Here is an 18436-nt window from a genome sequence, read left to right as displayed (position 1 = left end):
GGTGCGAATTTTTTGAACTCTCCCCCTTAGATAGATACACCTTGATTCTGTTCGCTCTTTGAGTGCTTTCGCCCCACTGCGAGTGACTCTCAGCTGGGGCTTCCCATGAGGGAAATAAGATCATCACAAGATCAGTCTGCCTTTGTCGCTTGTAAAAAAATATTTTCTCTGATTTATTCGTATCGTGTCGGCGTTTGTTTGGAAAAGTGTTGATTTCCCCTGATCGGTAAGCAAACAATTATCCATTAATTTGCATTCATTCAAGTGTCGAAAAACAAAGCCCATGCGAGTACTGACTGATAGGGGGTCGGCGTGGCTTCTGTAATGGATCAGACTGCCTACTCCGAGTGTTTTCTTTTTTGCGCATCCAGAATGTTCAAACACATAAATATGTATGTATGTACATATGTATGTATATAAATAATAAATAAATATGAATATATGCAACGTAAAGTTAATCTCAATTGAATCAATCGGGTAACAGAGATGGCGATATGGAATGATGTGGAAAAAATATATATGAACTATATATATGTTACACAGTAGTACATAATATATACATATGTACAGTGCCGGAATTACGTGTGGGCACAGCAAAAACTTTTCCGTTTACTGCTGTTTTAAGAAAAAACAATATTAATACACGCCGACCTAAGGGCTTAATCCATTTTTAAAGGGGTGTATTAAACTACATCTTTTTGTGCATAATATCCGACATTACCACGAACCCGAATTGACATGCATTCCTCCAAGCGTCTTTATTTTGCAGTTTAGAAAGCCAAATTGCTCCAATTTTCCCTAGTCCCTAATATCGTTTGACTTGCTTAAACAGTCCTTGTCGTATTCCATTTGGATATTTAAGAGCCAAGGGTTTATGTCTAGTAAGACGAGATTTGTAGATAGACAATGCTAATGAATCCTCCTCCAATGCTTTTTTCGCTTAATTTTAGAACTTGTTTCGTTAAAAATATTGTACAAAATATTGCAACAAACTAATGCTTGTAAAAATGAGACATTCTTATAGAAAATTGGTAATTTTATCGGATACAATTATTTTTCTTTTGAAAATCGCAATGGAAAATCTCTTCAAATAGCAGTAAACAGAAAGGATATTTCTGTGGCTACACTTACCATAAGTCCGGCAGTCGATTTCATTTGTCAAACTTTGTGAATGAATTCTTCAGCAAATAAGTTAGAAAACCAACAATAAGAAAGCTATTAAAACTTTTTATTTAATGAACTTAGTTCAACTCGAGATGAATTACTAATCGGAACACGTAGATATTTTATTGAATTATTTCAGCTATTAACTATAGTCAACTTTCCAGCTGTCCCAGTTATACAAGTGTAGAAAAACATGGAGATGGCGGATGGCGGTTGGCGGTTGGAGGCTGAATCGCGCATTTAAATATCAAGTATCCGTCAAATCGTTTACACGATATCATGCTCACGGATAGCTTTGGCATTTTGATATCCTTCGCTCTTTTGTAACTGATATTTTCACTTTACAAGTAGAATTGTATCTCTAAAAAACGTTTTACGGCCCGCCCATGGCTTTATTTGGGGCCCAACGTTTAACAAAAATACCACGGAAAAGATAAGATTTCAATTAATAGCTGAGCAGCTTAAATGGCTCTGAGTGCTCAAGTGCGCTCAGACAATTTTGGGATATTAGGTTGCTCGGAGGAAGGAATCGCCATAACTTCAAAATTGCTACTTATCGAAATTGTTGAACACGAAAAGTACAATATCCCTGGTGGTCCCACCGCAAGATATGCCAATGTGTGGTCTGTCTACCTATCCCTGTCCCTGTCCTTGTCCCTGTCCCTGTCCCTGTCCCTGTCCATCTTTCTGTCTGTTTGCTCACCTGCCTGTCTCACTCTGTCACAGCCTGTCTCCGTCTGTTACTGCCTGTCCCCGAAGATGAACCGCAGAAGCGTTTTGAAGCCGAGCCGAATAAAAATTCCGAAAATAAATTAAATTTCCTAGGAATTCCAAAGGCATTAGTAAGGGGGGGTTCGGGTACGCTGTAAACACGAGTCAGCGCTGTTGCGTATACGCCCCATTGGCATGGCATTGATGAGGAGGTGGAGCAGGAGCAGGAGCAGGAGCAGGAGCAGGAGCGGCAGATGGGGCTGGAGCTGGAGGTGGGACTGTCTGTCAGCGTGTCTGACGGGCTTCTTAGACATGTCGAATATCTTATGCAAACGCTCCCTGCGTTCCCACCCATTTCATGTCTGTCTGTTTGTCTGTCTGTCTGTCGTCTGTCAAGCACATCTTCCTCTTTGCCTCGATTTTCCCTTGAAACTATTGACGCCCAGTTGGCATTGATGATGTTGTTGATTGCGTTTGTTTGTGGGCTGTCTGAAATTCTTACCTCAGCCCTGCTGTGCCCCTGGGCCTGCCTTTGCTACACCGTTTGAGTGGGTGGGCTAGACAATCAGTTGCCAGGCAATAATTTGTGTATAGCGGCAGGTTAACGATAACTGACAAACATGAGGCACAGATTAAGCATTAAACATTTAACTTCTGAACCTAATCGCATGAGAAAATGCCATCAGTATGTACACTCGCATGTACCACGTATAATTAGGAGAGGCAAACAGATTCCGCCTGCGGCAAGACGTCGCTGCTCAGGCCAACCTCAGCAACGGGGAGACTCCTTCGTGTCATAGACAAACGGAAACATCATCCAGCCGCGTAACGAACGAAAATAAGGAGCCACTTTGCCAGCAAAAAAGGTGAAACACACCCCGACGCTCGTATCATGTGTTGGCCCTGGTCCAGGACTGCGGGGCGGAGTCTGTGCAGGGGCCGGCAGGCGACAGGCAAAGTGAATTTAATACAAACCACCTCAAGCATTTGAATGACTTTGGGGCTACCCCTTGAGAGTGGGTATGTGTGCTCTTCTTTGATTTGCCCTAAGGCCAGAAAGGCCAACGAATGCGGTATCCTTTGTATGCAGATGATCTCAAAAGTGAGAGCTAAGAATGGACTTTCTATTGATCGGTGTGTTTGATTGGAATACTAGAAATATGCTAACAAACAAACAATCAAATCATACCAATTTAATCAGAAAAGTTGAACTAAATGATTCCATAGATAGCGTATAGAACCAACAAACCTTATCTATAACTAATACTTTGTAACTAAGTAAATATTCACATATAAATATATAATGCTTACTTTTTTCTGTGCACTTTATCGTACTCTTGTGGCGTAAGCCCATCGCCCAAGTGGGTTACCCTGCCAATGGGCAGAGAATCCTTGGGATTGGTTGTTGATTAGGCTGGCAGGGAATCCATTGACGCCACTGAGCCTTTTTCCGTTCGCTTTCTCCACACGGCCATAGGACGGTGGGGGGGGGGGGGGGGGGAGCGTTTTGTTCGTCTGAGTGTGTCTGTGTGTGTGCGTGTCCGTGTACGTGTGCATTTTCCGAGCTTAATTGAAAATTGAGTGCTTAACTTTGATTTTGCTTTCGGCGGAAACGCCACTCGAACTTCGACTTCGCCAACCAACCCCATGGTTGACTGGGTGACTGGCTGGCTGAATGATTGACTGACTGAGTGACTGAGTGAGCCAGTGCTGGGACTGGCCCCCCCCCGGCGGCCTGTCTGCTGCGATTGTTGATTGTTTGTGTGCGGCTTTTGGCACGTCGAATTTTACAGATTGTCACATACAAGGCTCCGCAAACACACACCCATGCAAATACACGTACATACATGTACTCTGTTTATTTTTGAACTTTTTCCCAATACAACCATTTTTTACACCCATCTCTTTCTCGCTCTTTTTTTTTTACCAACATCTTGCATCGCATGTGGCTGCGGATGGAAGCCCTATTTTTTTGTGTGCACGATACTTATGGACTGCAAGAGTATGCTGCACCCAAGGAAATGTATGTGACAGTGTTTTCGGGCCCCCAAATAAGTTGCCAGGGAACCAGGACTTCCAAGGGAGTTTCAATCTGTATTTTCCCAATGACACTGAGTGCTGGGTATCGCACTGTCGGTGCCCTCGCCTGAAGAGCTGTTTTCTTCATTTTGTACGTTTTTTGCAGCTGTAGTTTGTTTTAAAATTGACAAATTGACTTGCTGCCCGACCTATTCCCCACCACCAGCCCCTCCTAGGCGTTTCTTTTTTTTTTGGGTCTGTTGTTTGGGAGCGTGCTGTGTAAAGTGAATTTATTAAGCACTTTGGGCTGCAACGACCTTTAACCGGCGAGTCGTTCAAATCGTTCGAAATGCAAATCGAATTTAGTTCTAGTTGTAATCGTCGGGAGCGGGAGCGGTAGCGGGAGAGGGACAAACACGTGAGAGGAGGGCCACTGAAGAGAAGAGAGCGCACATTAGCACTTCCACACTCTCTGTTTTCTGCTCTCTGCTCTCTGCTCTCTGCGCTCGCCTCTGTTGACACATGCAAGCGAGCGTCTCGGGCTTTGGTTACTTTTTATCTGTCTTCAACCCTGCGTGGCTGTGATGGTTGCGACGGTCAGAGTGGGTGTTTAATTATGCAGCAGTGTCCAAACATAATGTGTTTGTATTTGCACTCGGCTGTCGGCTGTCGACTGTCGACTGAGGTATATTTGAGGATGTGTCCGTAAAACCAGGTCAGGTAGCCTCATAGGAAAACGACAGCAAATAAATGGCCCATGACAGAAAATAAATAAACCGTTTTCACACAGAGCCACAAAGAGGAGAGAGGCGGTAGTGCACATCTATGCAATGCAGGGGATATGAGAAGACCAAAAGTAGACATCCCTTACTCAACCTTGGAGACTGTGAACAGTGCTAATGCACTCCGACTGCCAATATTTCGTCTTTGTTTGGAAGATTTGCTCTTCCGTTCTCGGAGAGCAGTTTAAGCCTCATCCTATGGAAGCACACCTTGGACTTGGAAGCAGGAGCTTGTGAGAGGGCTGCGCATTAATTAAGGGAATTATCAATGATGGCATAAATAATGATGCAGCTTAGCAAGAACTAATAATCCAGGGGCAGCCACAAAAGCACAGAAGTAATAAATGCAGCAGCAAAATCTTCCACAAAAAACATTTTCACTCTCACTTGCATGCATACTATAATGATTCTGAGTGAGTGTGTGTCTGTGTGTGTGTGTGTGCGGTGTGGTTGTTTGTTTTTTCTCTTTTGTGGTTTTCGGCAGAACAATGAGACGTCAGGGATTTGAAATGGGGGGAAAAAGGAGAAAGGCAGAAGCAAGAAGGCAGTGCATTAGTGGACTATACATAATACAGATAACAAAACCTGCAGTGGGCTGGGTGGCGGGGGGCGGGGGGCGGGGGTTGGGTTGAATAAATAATGAGTGTGGCACAACAGGAAGAAGCGCCCATACGGAAGTCAATTAGCTCCGACTCTGAGTCCAGCAACAATAAAAATGTATCAAACGACCGAAATTAGACCATAAATGTTACTGAGAACAAGTACTTAATAATCAGGTCAGAGCGCAGTGGTGATAGCCGCAACTCGGGAACTATCTTAGCCACGATTGGGAGATAGTTGGAACCTCCAACAGAGGCTCCTCATTTCTGCTGCCTCACCATAGTCCAGTGGGACTTGTAACCCCATACTCTTGATGATTAATCTTGCAGCAGAAGCTTGTTTATAGAAGGCATTGTACACAGAAACCATACACTAGATCGACTTCTATTGACGATACTACAAATTGCAAACTCTGCAGTGTACTCGTATGTCGGCATCCCACGACAGAACCCGACACTCCACCACCCGAGATCGAGGTATGCGTACAAGCACAGTAAATATTTACATGTTTATGTACAGACTGGCTTCTATATACAAACCAGCACTTGGATACTCCGCATTGAACATAGCCTAAGCGAAAACTCAACTCAAAGGTCATTTATCTTGACCATTGAAAGGTTGCTGTACAATTTATTGGTTTTTCTTATGAAATGCGCTCGAAATATTTAAAAGTAACTGGCAAAATACTAACATCCTAAATGAAGAGAGCGTCTGATAACCAGCCTCTGTCTTGAGGAGTTTCCCAAAACGATACAGAAAATATAAAACAATTTAAAGCTCACATATAAAGGATATTAAGCTAGTACCTTTTTTTAATACATTCAAAAAGTGCTCTCAAAAATCCACTCTCAGATAAAATAAATGCCTGCCACTCGGGCGGATTCCATGCCAACTGAATTTCATCTGATGATTGCGAAAGGAGCTTTTTATAATCTGCTCAAGTGGTGCGGCTAATTGATAATTTGACAAATCCCACTAAAATGTATCCTTTGGCATGTACAGACGATGATCTCCCACGCATTAGTACTTCTTGTAGTTCCCTATTCATTTGCAGAGCCGATGTAATGAGTTCTTCCTGTTTCGACATTCACATATCCGCTTTGATGATGTACTGACTCGTATGGCTAATGACGTCAAACACTGCGGCATTGTGTCAGCAGTTACCCGATTTCATGGCCCATCGGAACGAGTTGAGAGGCGCACAAAACAAGTGCCATGTACAGGGAAAGTTCCATTGAACATTCCTGCCTTGGAGGGAGGAGACTTCGAAAGCCGAAGGAGCCTTTACTGTAGCGCAAATCACGATGTGCACAAGAAAATGCTGCTGTGAGCGGCTTGACAAGGTCACCAGGTGACATGCAGCACCAGGCCAGATGAAGCTCCAGCTCCCAGGCTCCCAGGCTCCCAGGCCGCCAGGCTCTCCCGCTCGTTTCATCATCGGCATTGACATCATCATCATCCCCATCAGCAACGGCAGCATTACCATCGTCATCAGCATTAGCAACATCATTGAGAATAAATGCCACGACAACCGGCTACGCATTCAAGTGACTTAATTAAACGTTTTCCTGGCACAGATAAATGTCGAGCAAGGATGCTCCAGAAGCAGAGTCGATGTTTCTCCATGTGGGTGGGCTGTCGGTGGGGTTCCCCCTGGGAAGGTGGGTGAACTCGTTAGAATGAATGATAAGATCTGAACTTGCTGGGGGGAAGCTCTGGCACCCTGGTCTCTCCCCTGGTGTGTGTGTGTGTGTGTGTGTGTGATGAAGCACGTTCTTATAAATTGCACACGAACGCATTTAGGCGCTACTTCAATCTATTTGAAATAGATGCACGACACGGGCTGCGCACGCCAAGGTCGTCTAGGGGTCGTTAGCACCTTACACCTCCCTCTCCCCAACCTGTGGGGAGACTGTGGCTGCAAAGTAGGCATCTCTCCGCTCGTAAGTGCATTATTAACACTTCACAACCGAAAGATTTCAAGGATTTTTCTACTTTTTGTTGTGTACCAAAATTGGAGCGTCGCCCCATCATCATAACTAAATAGTACGAGTACGAGTACGAGCGCGATTACTCGTGCAACAACCAGTGGCTCACCTAGGCGGGGGCCAGCGATTCTGTTGCATAGGTCCCAATAGAAGTTTGCCTATGGCCGGGAACTTTTTAACGATAAACTATAACAGCGCATAAAAGGCAGCGCAAAGTTGGAGCGTAACTTTCGGGCAGAGCTAGAGCTGAAATTTCCTGCTAACGATCAACTTCTGCAGGCACGACTTCCCTTGAACGGACGAGACTCGAAAATTGGCCCGATTTGCTGTTGTTGTACCCCGCAGTGCTTTTAGAGTGCCGGGGCATACTCGTCCTGCGTGGGCTTAGATGTACACAACAGGTTGAAGGAGAAGGAAAGCGGGACAAAGTTGCCACATTCAAGATTTTCTGAATCATGAGCATAAATCGGAAAAACTACTAGCTTTCTTCGAATCCCTCGTCTGCTGTGGGACCTTAGTATTTTTAGTTATATTTCAATTAAGACCAGTGAGTAATCCTAAAGTCATAATTTAATCTTCTGGGCTCTAGTTCCTGCTGTTGTGCATTTTATGCTGAGGCCACGGGGCGTATGAGCGTTCAGTCAATCGTGCTCTTTACATTTTATCGGTTAAAGTTGCTGTCGAATTGTCCGTTTAATATTAATTTTCCTTCTGTTGGCTTTCTTGTTCCTGTTCCATCCGATAAGCTCTGAAAAGCAAGCCAAAATTTTTGCTTCTTTGAGCGAACTTCCAGCATCCCCTTCTCTGTGGACTTTGTGTTTTGGCAAGCTGCAGAGCTGCCGAGCTGCAGAGCTGCTGATAAGCGGCAGCTGCAACTTAAAATGCATTTCGAAATGCGATACATAATATTAATTCTGGCCCAGTCGAGCGTGCAATTGTTTGATAGTTTCTCTGACATGTGCACCATTTGCTCCGCCTTTAAACTAGAGTTCGTGCTGCACAGACTCTGTATGTATGTGTGTGTGTATGTGTGCCCCTGCCGGATGCCTGGGCCAAGCACCTGCACTATCATTATGCGTATGGTGTCCCAACAGTGGACCGCCGTCCACCTTTTGAAATAATTAAGACTTTTAGTGCTCGGCGGGACTGTGTGTGTGTGTGTGTGTGTGTGTGTGTGCTAAGCTGACTAGGCCAGGAGGGGCTCGAGGCTGTTGGCCACAGCAGCCTGCAACTGTGACTCGGCCATTACGTGCCGAAAACCGCCATCACTGCAAAATATGCTAAGCACTTTGAGTGCCAGCAGAGTTGGGCCTGCATTCTGGCCAGCTGTAGGCTCCTGGTCTATTCCTGGCTGGGTCCCGGTCCTGGTCCTGGTCCTAGGCTGGCTGCAGGCCAGCATACAGCATACAGATGACTGCCGCGGCTGCTCTCGTTCCTGATGCTGCTGTTGTCGTTGTTTTGGCCAACTGGCGTTGACGCTCATGGTTTATTCATGAGTCGTCTACCGGCCCAGTCTGCTCCTGTCCTGGCTCCTGGCTCCTGCCGTGTGTGTGTGTGTGTGTGTTGATCAATTGCTTTTAAAAATGAGTCGGCGGTTACTGATTGCCGGCTACCAGGCCCCAGGTTCTAGAGTGTGTGTACGAGTGTGTGTCACCCATTCATGGTCTCCGAGCCGTGTTGATAATTCGTTGTGCAGAGTTGTGTGAATTTTGCCGGGAAATGCGCCTGGCAAAGATGAGGCTGCTTGGGGCAGGTCCATGCCCAGGGAGGGGGGCACACATTTTTGCATTCGCTTTGGGCAGTGCACAAATAGGAATTAACTGGCAAATATTTGTCCGTTTCGAAAAACAATGCTTTTCCAGTTCGGAGCAGGTGAACCTGTGCCCCACAATATGCAAAGAGCCGACAACCAGATAGAGCCTGCTGCCCCTAGTGGAAGGTACGGATGCAGATGCGTGTTTAGTTATTCAATGACTGAAGTAATACTTATTGGCAAACATTGGGCCACCAGAAAAAGGCATCGTAAATGTTTTTGAAAAATAAAAAAACGTTTAGGCTGTCTCTCAGTTCTAGTTTGGGGTAAATTACTCAGGGAAGTGCCGCTTCCTTGCTTTATTGTGTTGGTTAAAGTTTCTCCAACTTGAGCAACAAAGTTGATCCCATTTAAGGTGATTCATCCTCCTAGACGGCACTGCCATTGTGACCTGAGGCAGTCTAGAGGAAATTACATTTATGACGTCTTATTTTTAGTGACAATTTCCTGGGCACAAATCAAATTCATTTGATTTGATTTATCTACCGATACGCACGACTCCCATTGCCGAAACAATCGACCCGGCCCGGAATGCGACGGGTCGGAGCCAGGTTCAACGCGAAGCCCCAAATAGCGGGTCATAAATTGAGAATGGCGGGCATTCCCTATCCTCATCCCCATCCCCATCCCCGTCCCAGATCGTCATCACACTAAAGCATGAGTTTGAATACGGCAAATGGATGCGGATAGAGACATGGCTCGTAACTAGTTGATGTGACCCATAAAGATATACTGGCCGAATTGGCCGAACATCGCTATATACGTGAAAGACTCAATGCTGATTTGATGTTCATAACCCTGGCGGGTCGCAAGGTCAGTCATCAAATTGAATGTCCTGCCGCTGTTCCACGTGATGGCTTTGTGTGGAGATTCTATTGTCATTTACTTGGCGGTGCAGTTGGTTTTTGGCCCACTGCGATTTGGCTTATGGCCTGCAATTCGCTTTCGCATTAAGACAAATTGTGTGGCCTACAGGCCAAAAAGCTATAGTCATTCCCCATCAAACGAAGTTGTACAGATTGGCTTGTGGCATGCGGCTAATAGGGAACTTAATGACGTTGCCGATCGGGCCTGATGGCTTTCGATTCGAGGTCTGAGGTCTGAGGTGGCGGTCATGTTTTTATTTGCTTTGAACTTGGCCAGCAAACACCGAAATGCAAATGGCTCACCTCAAATTTCCATTTCAATTTCAATTCTTTGTTGGTTGCCATGGCTGTTTTCACATTCGACTCTGCCTCTTGGCAGGTTCTCCCCTTGTAGGTGTGTGGGTGGGCGGCCAACCGCCCTTCATTGCTGCGGTTGCGGCCTGGTCAGGTGTGGCCTGATCTGTGAGTACTTTGCGACACTCTGTTGCACTTATGGACTCTGTTTGGTGGTCGGGTCCCACGCGGCGGCTATTCTGTTTGATCTTCTTTTCGAATTTCAATAAAAACCAGATATTTATATTTGATTTCAAGCAGCTTAGGCCTTTGTACTTGAACAACACTTAAAATTGTTTGATGTTGTTGTCTTTGGGACTGCAAAGTTGGCAGAGTATTCCGTGCTACTTGTGTTCTGTTCGGTGCCACTATTTGCTGCAACTTTGCATTTTAATGTTGCACACAACCAGTTGTCATTTGGTTGGCATAAATTGCGCACACAATTTTGGGCAATCTGGCTGGGCGAGTGGTAAAAACTGCCTCTGAAATGTGGGAAATCATCTGTCAAATGGGGTTTGTTTTTCCCACGTTTTTCGCACGTGTGGCCCAGTCCTGCCCGACTGGTGAAAGCATTTCAAATGACATGTTGCTTACACTTGAGTGCGTCCATGAACATGACCAGATTTCAATTGTCACGGTTATGGCGATTTTGCGATTGCTTTTCTCCAGCTTGACTCTGTCTGGCTTTAAAACGCGGCTTTAAAGTTTGCCGGGAGCCAAGTTGGCCCAGTGTCGTCGTCGTCTCCTGGGCAAACTCCTAATGAATCGGTGCCATTGTTTGTCCCTTTGTCGCGGTGCTCTTGCCGGGTGGCATGCTTCCAAGCCATTTTAATTCTATTACCCATTACCAGAGCTGACTGCGACTGGTGCGACTGGAACTGAAGCTGGGACTGCACTTAATTTCTATTATAATGATGACATGCCGGCTGCCAGGCAGCGCCTGGGGCGCTGCAGTCTGAGGCCCGCCAGATGACACGCCCACACGTAGCCATGTAGCCACGTAGCCCCTTTTATCTCCCCCCCAGCGCTACCCCTTTTCATTCCTTTTCATTTCTTTTCAGCTATTCCCTCTAGCATACCCTTGGAGAGGAGGACTGCGTTTCCGATCCCATAAAGTCTGCTATCAGGTCTGTGTATCGCTTTTCAACATTTAATTTTTACAGCCGCCAGAAAAAGAGTCGAAACTTCATAGCTGCTTAAAATACTGCGATCGATCGACCCAAATACCAGGGGATTGAGGGCACAGCCCTCAAGAGGGCAAGATGTATGGGCAAGGGTATCCACGCTTCGGTTCCTGGCACTGGTATTTCTTTCTTTTCATCTCCACTATTTTCTTCCGTATTTTTTCTCATCTTATTTCTTTTTTTTTCTTGCCATTTGGCGTCGCGACGCTTCCGCTTTTATGGACATTTAGATGCAAAGTTTCTGGCATAAAAATGGCGTGGCAGATAATTTTCATAATTTTCAACTACATTGCATTGTGTGTGTGCAACTGGGCGGGGGCGTGGCGGCAGCAGGCTGGCCCTCCCCCGTCCGCTCTCGACTGCGTCGTTATTCTCCGTTTTATTTTCGAGCGACACTAAAAAGGAAGCGCCGCAGTCAGAGTCAAAGTTGGTTTTTATTAGCGTTCGGTGCCCGGCATTTCAGAGTTGGTCATTTTGTCGTCGCTGTCGTCGTTGTCGTCGTCGTTGTCTGGTCCTGGCAGTGTATTATATTTTATTGGGCCAGCGAAGTCCTGGCGAAATTTATGAACTCGAATAATACGAGCAGCGTAATGCGCTTTAAGCCGTTCGGCAAAATGCAGCAAATTCGCCCGCCTAAAAGTATGCCATGGAATCTTTTCGCACTGTTGACGCACCGCCAACAATGTACGTAACGGCAATGCAGTGGCGGCTGGAGAGGGGAGCATGTGTGGGGAGTGCTTAGCACATTGCAATCAAAATGATAATGTGACAAAGTTACATCGAACGTATTACAAAACCCACACAGACACAGCCACGCGTTGATGTCGTTAGCGGTATGTGTGTGTGTGTGTGTGTGTGTGTATCTGTGTAGGTGGTTGCGTGTCGATGCCGTTAAGTGTTTTGCCAGCGAACGCGCTCACGGTGCGGATGCACTTCTTTGACTCATTCCGATCCAGCTTGCCCCATATGGGGGTAGGGGGGTGGGGGGTGGGTGGTGCGTATGGGCGTCTGGTGTGCCATTATCGAGCAAGTGCTCATGTGGGGGCACGGCAAAGCGATTCTGAAAGACAATGGAAACGAAGTTATTACTTTCTTTTGCCTTTCTTCATTGTCTGATAAACGCAAATCGAATTTCTGCAGTTCGATTGTAATGGCCACCGATGGGACTTTGGACTTACACATTCTAATGTCGGAATGCTGGAACGAGAACGAGAGCATTATCTAACACTTGTTTAGTTAACTATCTTATGTGATGTGATAACCGAACTTCTTTAATTGGAGCACTTGTAAGACTCAATCACTTGTAAATTAAGTATTTTCAGACTATATATTTCAGATAGGGCTATTGCCGAAACACAGCCAAGTGTTAAAGGATAATATCGGAATACAGTGTTAAACAGGTTTTAAAATAATATTATATAATAGTATTAGTCCGTGTAACTAAATGTTTAAGAGGTTAATTGATTCCATAAGAGTCCGATAAGTGTATTCGTATTCGATAATCCATTTCTTACTTTAAAACCCCTTGACATTCCTAACTCTTTTTCATGAATTGCCGCACATTCAAAACATAATTAATTGTTGCGATGACAAGGGATTGTTGGCTTTTTGATAAGCTCTTGGCTTGCTATCAGTCGATAAGCTTATCATGTGCTCTTTGCGAGCCCTATCACTGTGGCTAATTCAATTATAGCCAATTCAATTAACTTATTGTGCGGTCAAGGACAATATTCCCTTGAACTGAATTAAGACAGGAAAGAACAGACGCTTTATCTGCACTCAACCGTCAGGTAATAAACTCTGCATCCCAGAGGATGGTAACCCTTGCTGGGAATATCAGCTGCCAGGGTGGTCGGGCTGCGACATGCCACAAAAATGCTTTGCATATCGTGGCACGCACAGTCTGCATATTTTGCATACCCCCGGCAGGACTCTTTATGTGCCGCTTCGATTGCTCTCGAATAGGTGTGGCAAGAGCGAGAAGCCGGCGGGCAATTGTTTTGTCAACTGTCGGATCTGTTGGACCGAAAGTGGCATAGATCTAATTTAAATGTAAATTAATTTTTCCCATATGCCGGCACATTCGTATAAATGCCGGTGCTATAGACAGGACCAAAGTTCTGAGCCGACTTAGGCAACAGTACTTGGTGGCAAGTTCGTCTGCATTTATAGATTGCAACTTGGCAAGTTTGGCCCCCACGCCTCCTTCTCTGCATTATGACCATTCTCTGGTCGGTTCCTGCTCCTGCTGGGAAAACCTTTCTGGCATTGAAAATGCTGCAAACGTTTCCGCTTTGAACTTTGCCATATCCGGCATTTGCTTACAATTCAAATTGGCTTTCAGGGCAGGACAGCCCGGGGCATGTAAAAGAGATACCAACTTTCTGGCTTTGGCTTGTGTGTGTGTCTGTGTGTGTGTGTGTGTGTGTGTGTGCAGGAAAGTTACCAACTTCAGGTGTAATGTGCGGAAGTGCTCACATTCAGAGCTTGGTCTTCGTTTATGCACTTTAATGTAAATATTTGTACACCAACTTGCCTAACAGACAGACAGCTTGTCCTTCCTGCCCTGAGTCCTGCTCTGAGTCCTGTCCCGAACCCGAATCAATTTGCCCAAGACACGTGTCACATTTTGCACTGCGGCTAAAATGTTTTCTTTAATTTGATGCAAAATTGTATCTCGTGTGGTGTTTTGGGCACCTGCGAGGCGTGTGTTTGGCTTCTGGAAAAGTGTAAAAATTTGTTATCTTCATGTGCACACAGCGTGCACTCTGCAGCTGAGAACTGCAAATAGTAGCAAATGAATTTGCAGTGCTCATGGTGGCTTAATTGAAAACTTATCAAATTTTTGCCACCTGCCACCTAACGGGGCCCCCTGGGCACTCGACGGACATGGGCTTTGCTTGTAAATAAAAAATTCCAATTAATACATCACCTGCGGCTGCCACTGCGGCCAGTTCACGTGTACTCATTAGATTAGAGTGGATGCAAGGGTCGGAATGGTTCTTGAGGCACTTGGGATAGTCGCTGCTCACTTGACCACTTGGCGGAGCGCAACTGGTGGCTCGTTGAACGGCCCCCACGCGACAGGCACTCGAAATCGGCGTGGCTGCATGCCGATGCAAATGCCGAACCTTAAAAATAGACTCCCGCTGGAGCTGCGTGTACCATCGATAGTGAATCAATCGTTCGATAGGACCGTATGCTGTTGTGGCATTCGAAAATGGCGAATCGACTGACGCGCTCATATTTCTCGCCGCCCGGGCGGAGCCGCGCGAGCAAAGTGCGCCCTGATAAGGGGTCGCTGTTTTTCCGATCAGCATCGTAAAACTAAGCCAGATATACGACCATACCCCACGCGAGCGTTTGCTTGTGTGCCTCTGGAATCTCAGCGTGCGGCTGTAAATCACGCCCGACACTGGCAGCATTAACACCAGCGATTTATTTGCTCCGCCCGGACTTCCCCCCGCCCCAGCCGCTGCCGACGGCACGGGAACTCCACCATGTCTGTGGTTTTTCACAGGAATCCGCTCTAATCGGGCTGATCCCTCGATAGGCTCCAGTAATGGCCATTCCGCCTAATGGCTTGTCCCAATCAGTCTGCACTCGTCCGAAATCTCAGCCATCCCCCTCAAGACTGCGCATCGTCCGCAGAGAGCTCATATCTAATCGACCCCCCAAGCCGCGACGGGACACGGCACCCCAAGCGATCCGATAAGGTCTCAATTTGAATCGCAAATCACTCAGGCAGCCAAAACACCGTCCGATGACGCCGATTCTCTCTTTCCAGGCACTCCAGACACCGTATATAAGGCGCAGCAACAGCCGGATTGGACTCAGAGTGAAACATAGGTTCCATCTAGCATCAACATGTTCCTGACAAAGACCCTCGGGTGCATCGCCTTCCTGGCGATCGCCAGCGCCCAGTTCAACACCAACTACGTTGGTGGCCGCAGCGGCATGGTCCACCTCTTCGAGTGGAAGTGGGACGACATCGCCGCCGAGTGCGAGAACTTCCTGGGCCCCCAGGGCTACGCCGGTCTTCAGGTAAGATCCGTCCGGAGAGCTTCCCTCCACCGTCACCCAATCCTCATCTCCCCCTCATCTCTGCCTCCTTCCCAGGTGTCGCCCGTCAATGAGAACGCCGTGAAGAGTGGGCGTCCGTGGTGGGAGCGCTACCAGCCCATCTCCTACAAGCTGACCACCCGTTCCGGCAACGAGGAGCAGTTCGCCAGCATGGTCAGGCGCTGCAACAACGCCGGAGTGCGCACCTACGTGGACGTCATCTTCAACCACATGGCAGCCGATGGCGGCACCTACGGCACAGCCGGCAGCACCGCCAGCCCCAGCTCCAAGAGCTTCCCCGCAGTGCCCTACTCCTCCCTGGACTTCAACCCCACCTGCGCCATCAGCAACTACAACGACGCCAACCAGGTGCGCAACTGCGAGCTGGTCGGCCTGCGTGACCTCAACCAGGGCAACTCGTACGTCCAGGAGAAGGTTTCCGATTTCCTGAACCACTTGATCGATCTGGGTGTGGCCGGATTCCGCGTGGACGCTGCCAAGCACATGTGGCCCGCAGATCTGGGCGTCATCTATGGCCGCCTCAAGAACCTGAACACCGATCACGGCTTCGCGTCCGGATCCAGGCCCTACATCGTCCAGGAGGTCATCGACATGGGTGGCGAGGCCATCAGCAAAACCGAGTACACTGGCCTGGGCGCCATCACCGAGTTCCGCCACTCCGACTCCATCGGCAAGGTCTTCCGCGGCAAGGACAAGCTGACCTACATGTCCAACTGGGGCACCGGCTGGGGCTTCGCTGCCTCCGATCGCTCGCTCGTCTTCGTCGACAACCACGACAACCAGCGCGGACACGGTGCAGGTGGTGCTGATGTGCTCACCTACAAGGTGCCCAAGCAGTACAAGATGGCCTCCGCCTTCATGCTGGCCCATCCCTTCGGCACTCCCCGTGTGATGTCCTCCTTCTCCTTCACCGACACCGACCAGGGCCCACCCACCACCGACGGACAGAACATTGCCTCTCCCACCTTCAACAGCGACAAGTCCTGCGGCGGCGGATGGGTGTGCGAGCACCGCTGGCGCCAGATCTACAACATGGTGGCCTTCAGGAACGCCGCCGGCGATGCCGATCTCCAGAACTGGTGGTCCAACGGAAGCAACCAGATCTCCTTCAGCCGTGGAAACAGGGCCTTCGTGGCCTTCAACAACGACAACTACGACCTCAACAGCTCCCTGCAGACCGGCCTGCCCGCCGGCACCTACTGCGACGTCATCTCCGGCGAGAAGAGCGGCTCCTCCTGCACCGGCAAGACCGTCACTGTTGGCTCCGATGGACGCGCCAGCATCTCCATTAGCAGCTCCGCTGACGATGGTGTCCTGGCCATTCACGTCAACGCCATGTTGTAAGGAACTCAGTATGTGAGACCCCAACAACCAATCGAGATTATTACTATTAAATACACAATGATATTATGCAATGCTCGTTGACTCTGAGTTGGGACTGCTGGAAAGGATAAAGGGTTAGGGCAGGAGCCTGGGCGTTTCCAGATGGTCAGTGATATCCGTATTGTATGGCGCCAAGTTGTAGAGAAGCCTTCATTCAATCCGGAAGGGACGAGCAGTGGGGAACGTGGAAATTAATTAAATGCTGGACAACAAAGGAAAGAGATGGGTCACTGCAGATAAGAGGCGGTGGCAGATGCCAACTACAGGTGAACTGAGGTGGCTGTACAACGTGAATAGTACGAGCGTCTTGTATCGTGCGTCAAACAAGGTCCCCCCACGCACTTGGTACTTCACGACAATTCCACACATCCCCCAACACAAATTTCACAGGGCAGTATAGTGTTTGTTTGCCCCTTTGCCCCTTTGTGAGATATGCGGCACTCTGGCCCTCTGCAGTGCGCTTATTTGTGCTCTTCGCATGAGCAAATTTTGGTCTTTTTATATGGGTTCGGTGTCCAGGAGTCGGAATCAGATGCGAGTGGCAGGGAGATTGGCAAACAGTAGCTTGCACTTAAATCTGTTCAACAAATATAGCTCGAAGAGCTGCTGCTCGTACTCCTGTACTCCGGCAACTGTTTCCCAGTGCAAGTGCAGTGCGATGTGCATTTTCGTTCCACAAAAATATGCACTCATAACTTTCGACCATGGCCCGACTTGATATGAATAAATGTGAGCAACATATCAGAGGATTTTCCTGTCATTTACTGTGGGTCAAGAGAGAGGGAGCGGGCCCCACACAATGCAGATGAGCAGGAGTTAGACCAACTAGGAGGTTGTGGCAAGGACTTCGTTCCGGGCCTGCATTCAGCCAGGAATCTGGGGTTGCCGTCTGCCGCTCCGTCCAGGGCAGATTGCGTATTGTAAATGTATTCAAAACATCGCATAATTCTTAATAAAGTCATAAAATTGCAAAGTAAATCAGTTTTCTAAGTGAACGCAGCGCAGATAAACCCAACTTTTTATTACGCAAACGCAATTTTCATATGCTCCACGTGATTTAGAGTGTGGCAGTGAGTGTGCGGGGCACTTCCCCATCCCACCTTGCCATACCCTAGCCCAGGCAGGAGTACTACGATATTGTTTAGATGTTTGTATAATCTAGACGGGCATATAAGAGAGTCGCACAACTAAAGCTGTAGTCGGTAGTCTGTAGTCGAAGGAGGATCGATAGGAAAAGACGGAAACTACGCAGTAGAGTAGTCCGTTACTCTTTCAATTCGTATTGCAGAGCAAAAGAGAGTCGGCTCAGCCGAGTGCGGCGCGGTAGAGTTCGTGTCTGTGAGCGAGAAATAGCCGAGAGAGAGCAATGAGAGAGTTCAGGCGCGACTTACTGCGCTCAAGGCACATCAAAAATGGAGGAAGAAGAAGAGGTAGAGCAGCCCTGCTATCTGCCCCTGACAAAGCATTATATTACACGCTTCTGCAAGGGTATCTGAATCTTCGACCACCT

General features: G+C 47.6%; 2 protein-coding genes across 3 annotated transcripts; one reads left to right on the top strand and one right to left on the bottom strand.

Annotated features, from left to right (window-relative positions):
- Positions 1-115: 115 nt before the first annotated feature.
- On the top strand, positions 116-16955 carry LOC6898669 (alpha-amylase A-like). Of its 2 annotated transcripts, XM_033377754.1 has the most exons (4): positions 138-226; positions 11338-11403; positions 15248-15504; positions 15580-16955. In XM_033377754.1, exons 3-4 carry the CDS (start codon positions 15328-15330, stop codon positions 16885-16887), a joined length of 1485 nt encoding a protein of 494 aa, XP_033233645.1. In that variant the 5' UTR covers positions 138-226; positions 11338-11403; positions 15248-15327; the 3' UTR covers positions 16888-16955. The 2 variants fall into 2 exon arrangements, with proteins under 2 accessions (XP_002138674.1, XP_033233645.1); XM_002138638.4 differs by lacking the exon at positions 11338-11403 and having other exon boundaries at positions 116-226.
- Positions 11647-14755, bottom strand: LOC26532631 (uncharacterized). Its single transcript, XM_015184746.2, has 2 exons — positions 14393-14755; positions 11647-12520 (listed from the first exon to the last, which is right to left on the bottom strand). The coding sequence occupies exons 1-2, from the start codon at positions 14703-14705 to the stop codon at positions 12495-12497; spliced, it is 339 nt and encodes a 112-aa protein (XP_015040232.2). The 5' UTR covers positions 14706-14755; the 3' UTR covers positions 11647-12494.
- Positions 16956-18436: the final 1481 nt, after the last annotated feature.

This window comes from Drosophila pseudoobscura, chromosome 3 (assembly GCF_009870125.1).
Source record: "Drosophila pseudoobscura strain MV-25-SWS-2005 chromosome 3, UCI_Dpse_MV25, whole genome shotgun sequence".
In the NCBI taxonomy this organism is placed as follows: Eukaryota; Metazoa; Arthropoda; class Insecta; order Diptera; family Drosophilidae; genus Drosophila; species Drosophila pseudoobscura.
The sequence above is the reverse complement of the archived record's forward strand: the minus strand, read 5'-3'. Positions and strand labels throughout refer to the sequence as shown.

Excerpts from the sequence above, each read along its gene's own strand:
- LOC26532631 (XM_015184746.2), bottom strand. The coding sequence starts at position 14,705 with ATGAGCGCGTCAGTCGATTCGCCATTTTCGAATGCCACAACAGCATAC. Across the intron at positions 12,521-14,392 it reads GGCCGCAGTGGCAGCCGCAG|AATCGCTTTGCCGTGCCCCC; the intron begins GTGATGTATTAA and ends ATTGTCTTTCAG.
- LOC6898669 (XM_002138638.4), top strand. The coding sequence starts at position 15,328 with ATGTTCCTGACAAAGACCCTCGGGTGCATCGCCTTCCTGGCGATCGCC. Across the intron at positions 15,505-15,579 it reads AGGGCTACGCCGGTCTTCAG|GTGTCGCCCGTCAATGAGAA; the intron begins GTAAGATCCGTC and ends CCTCCTTCCCAG.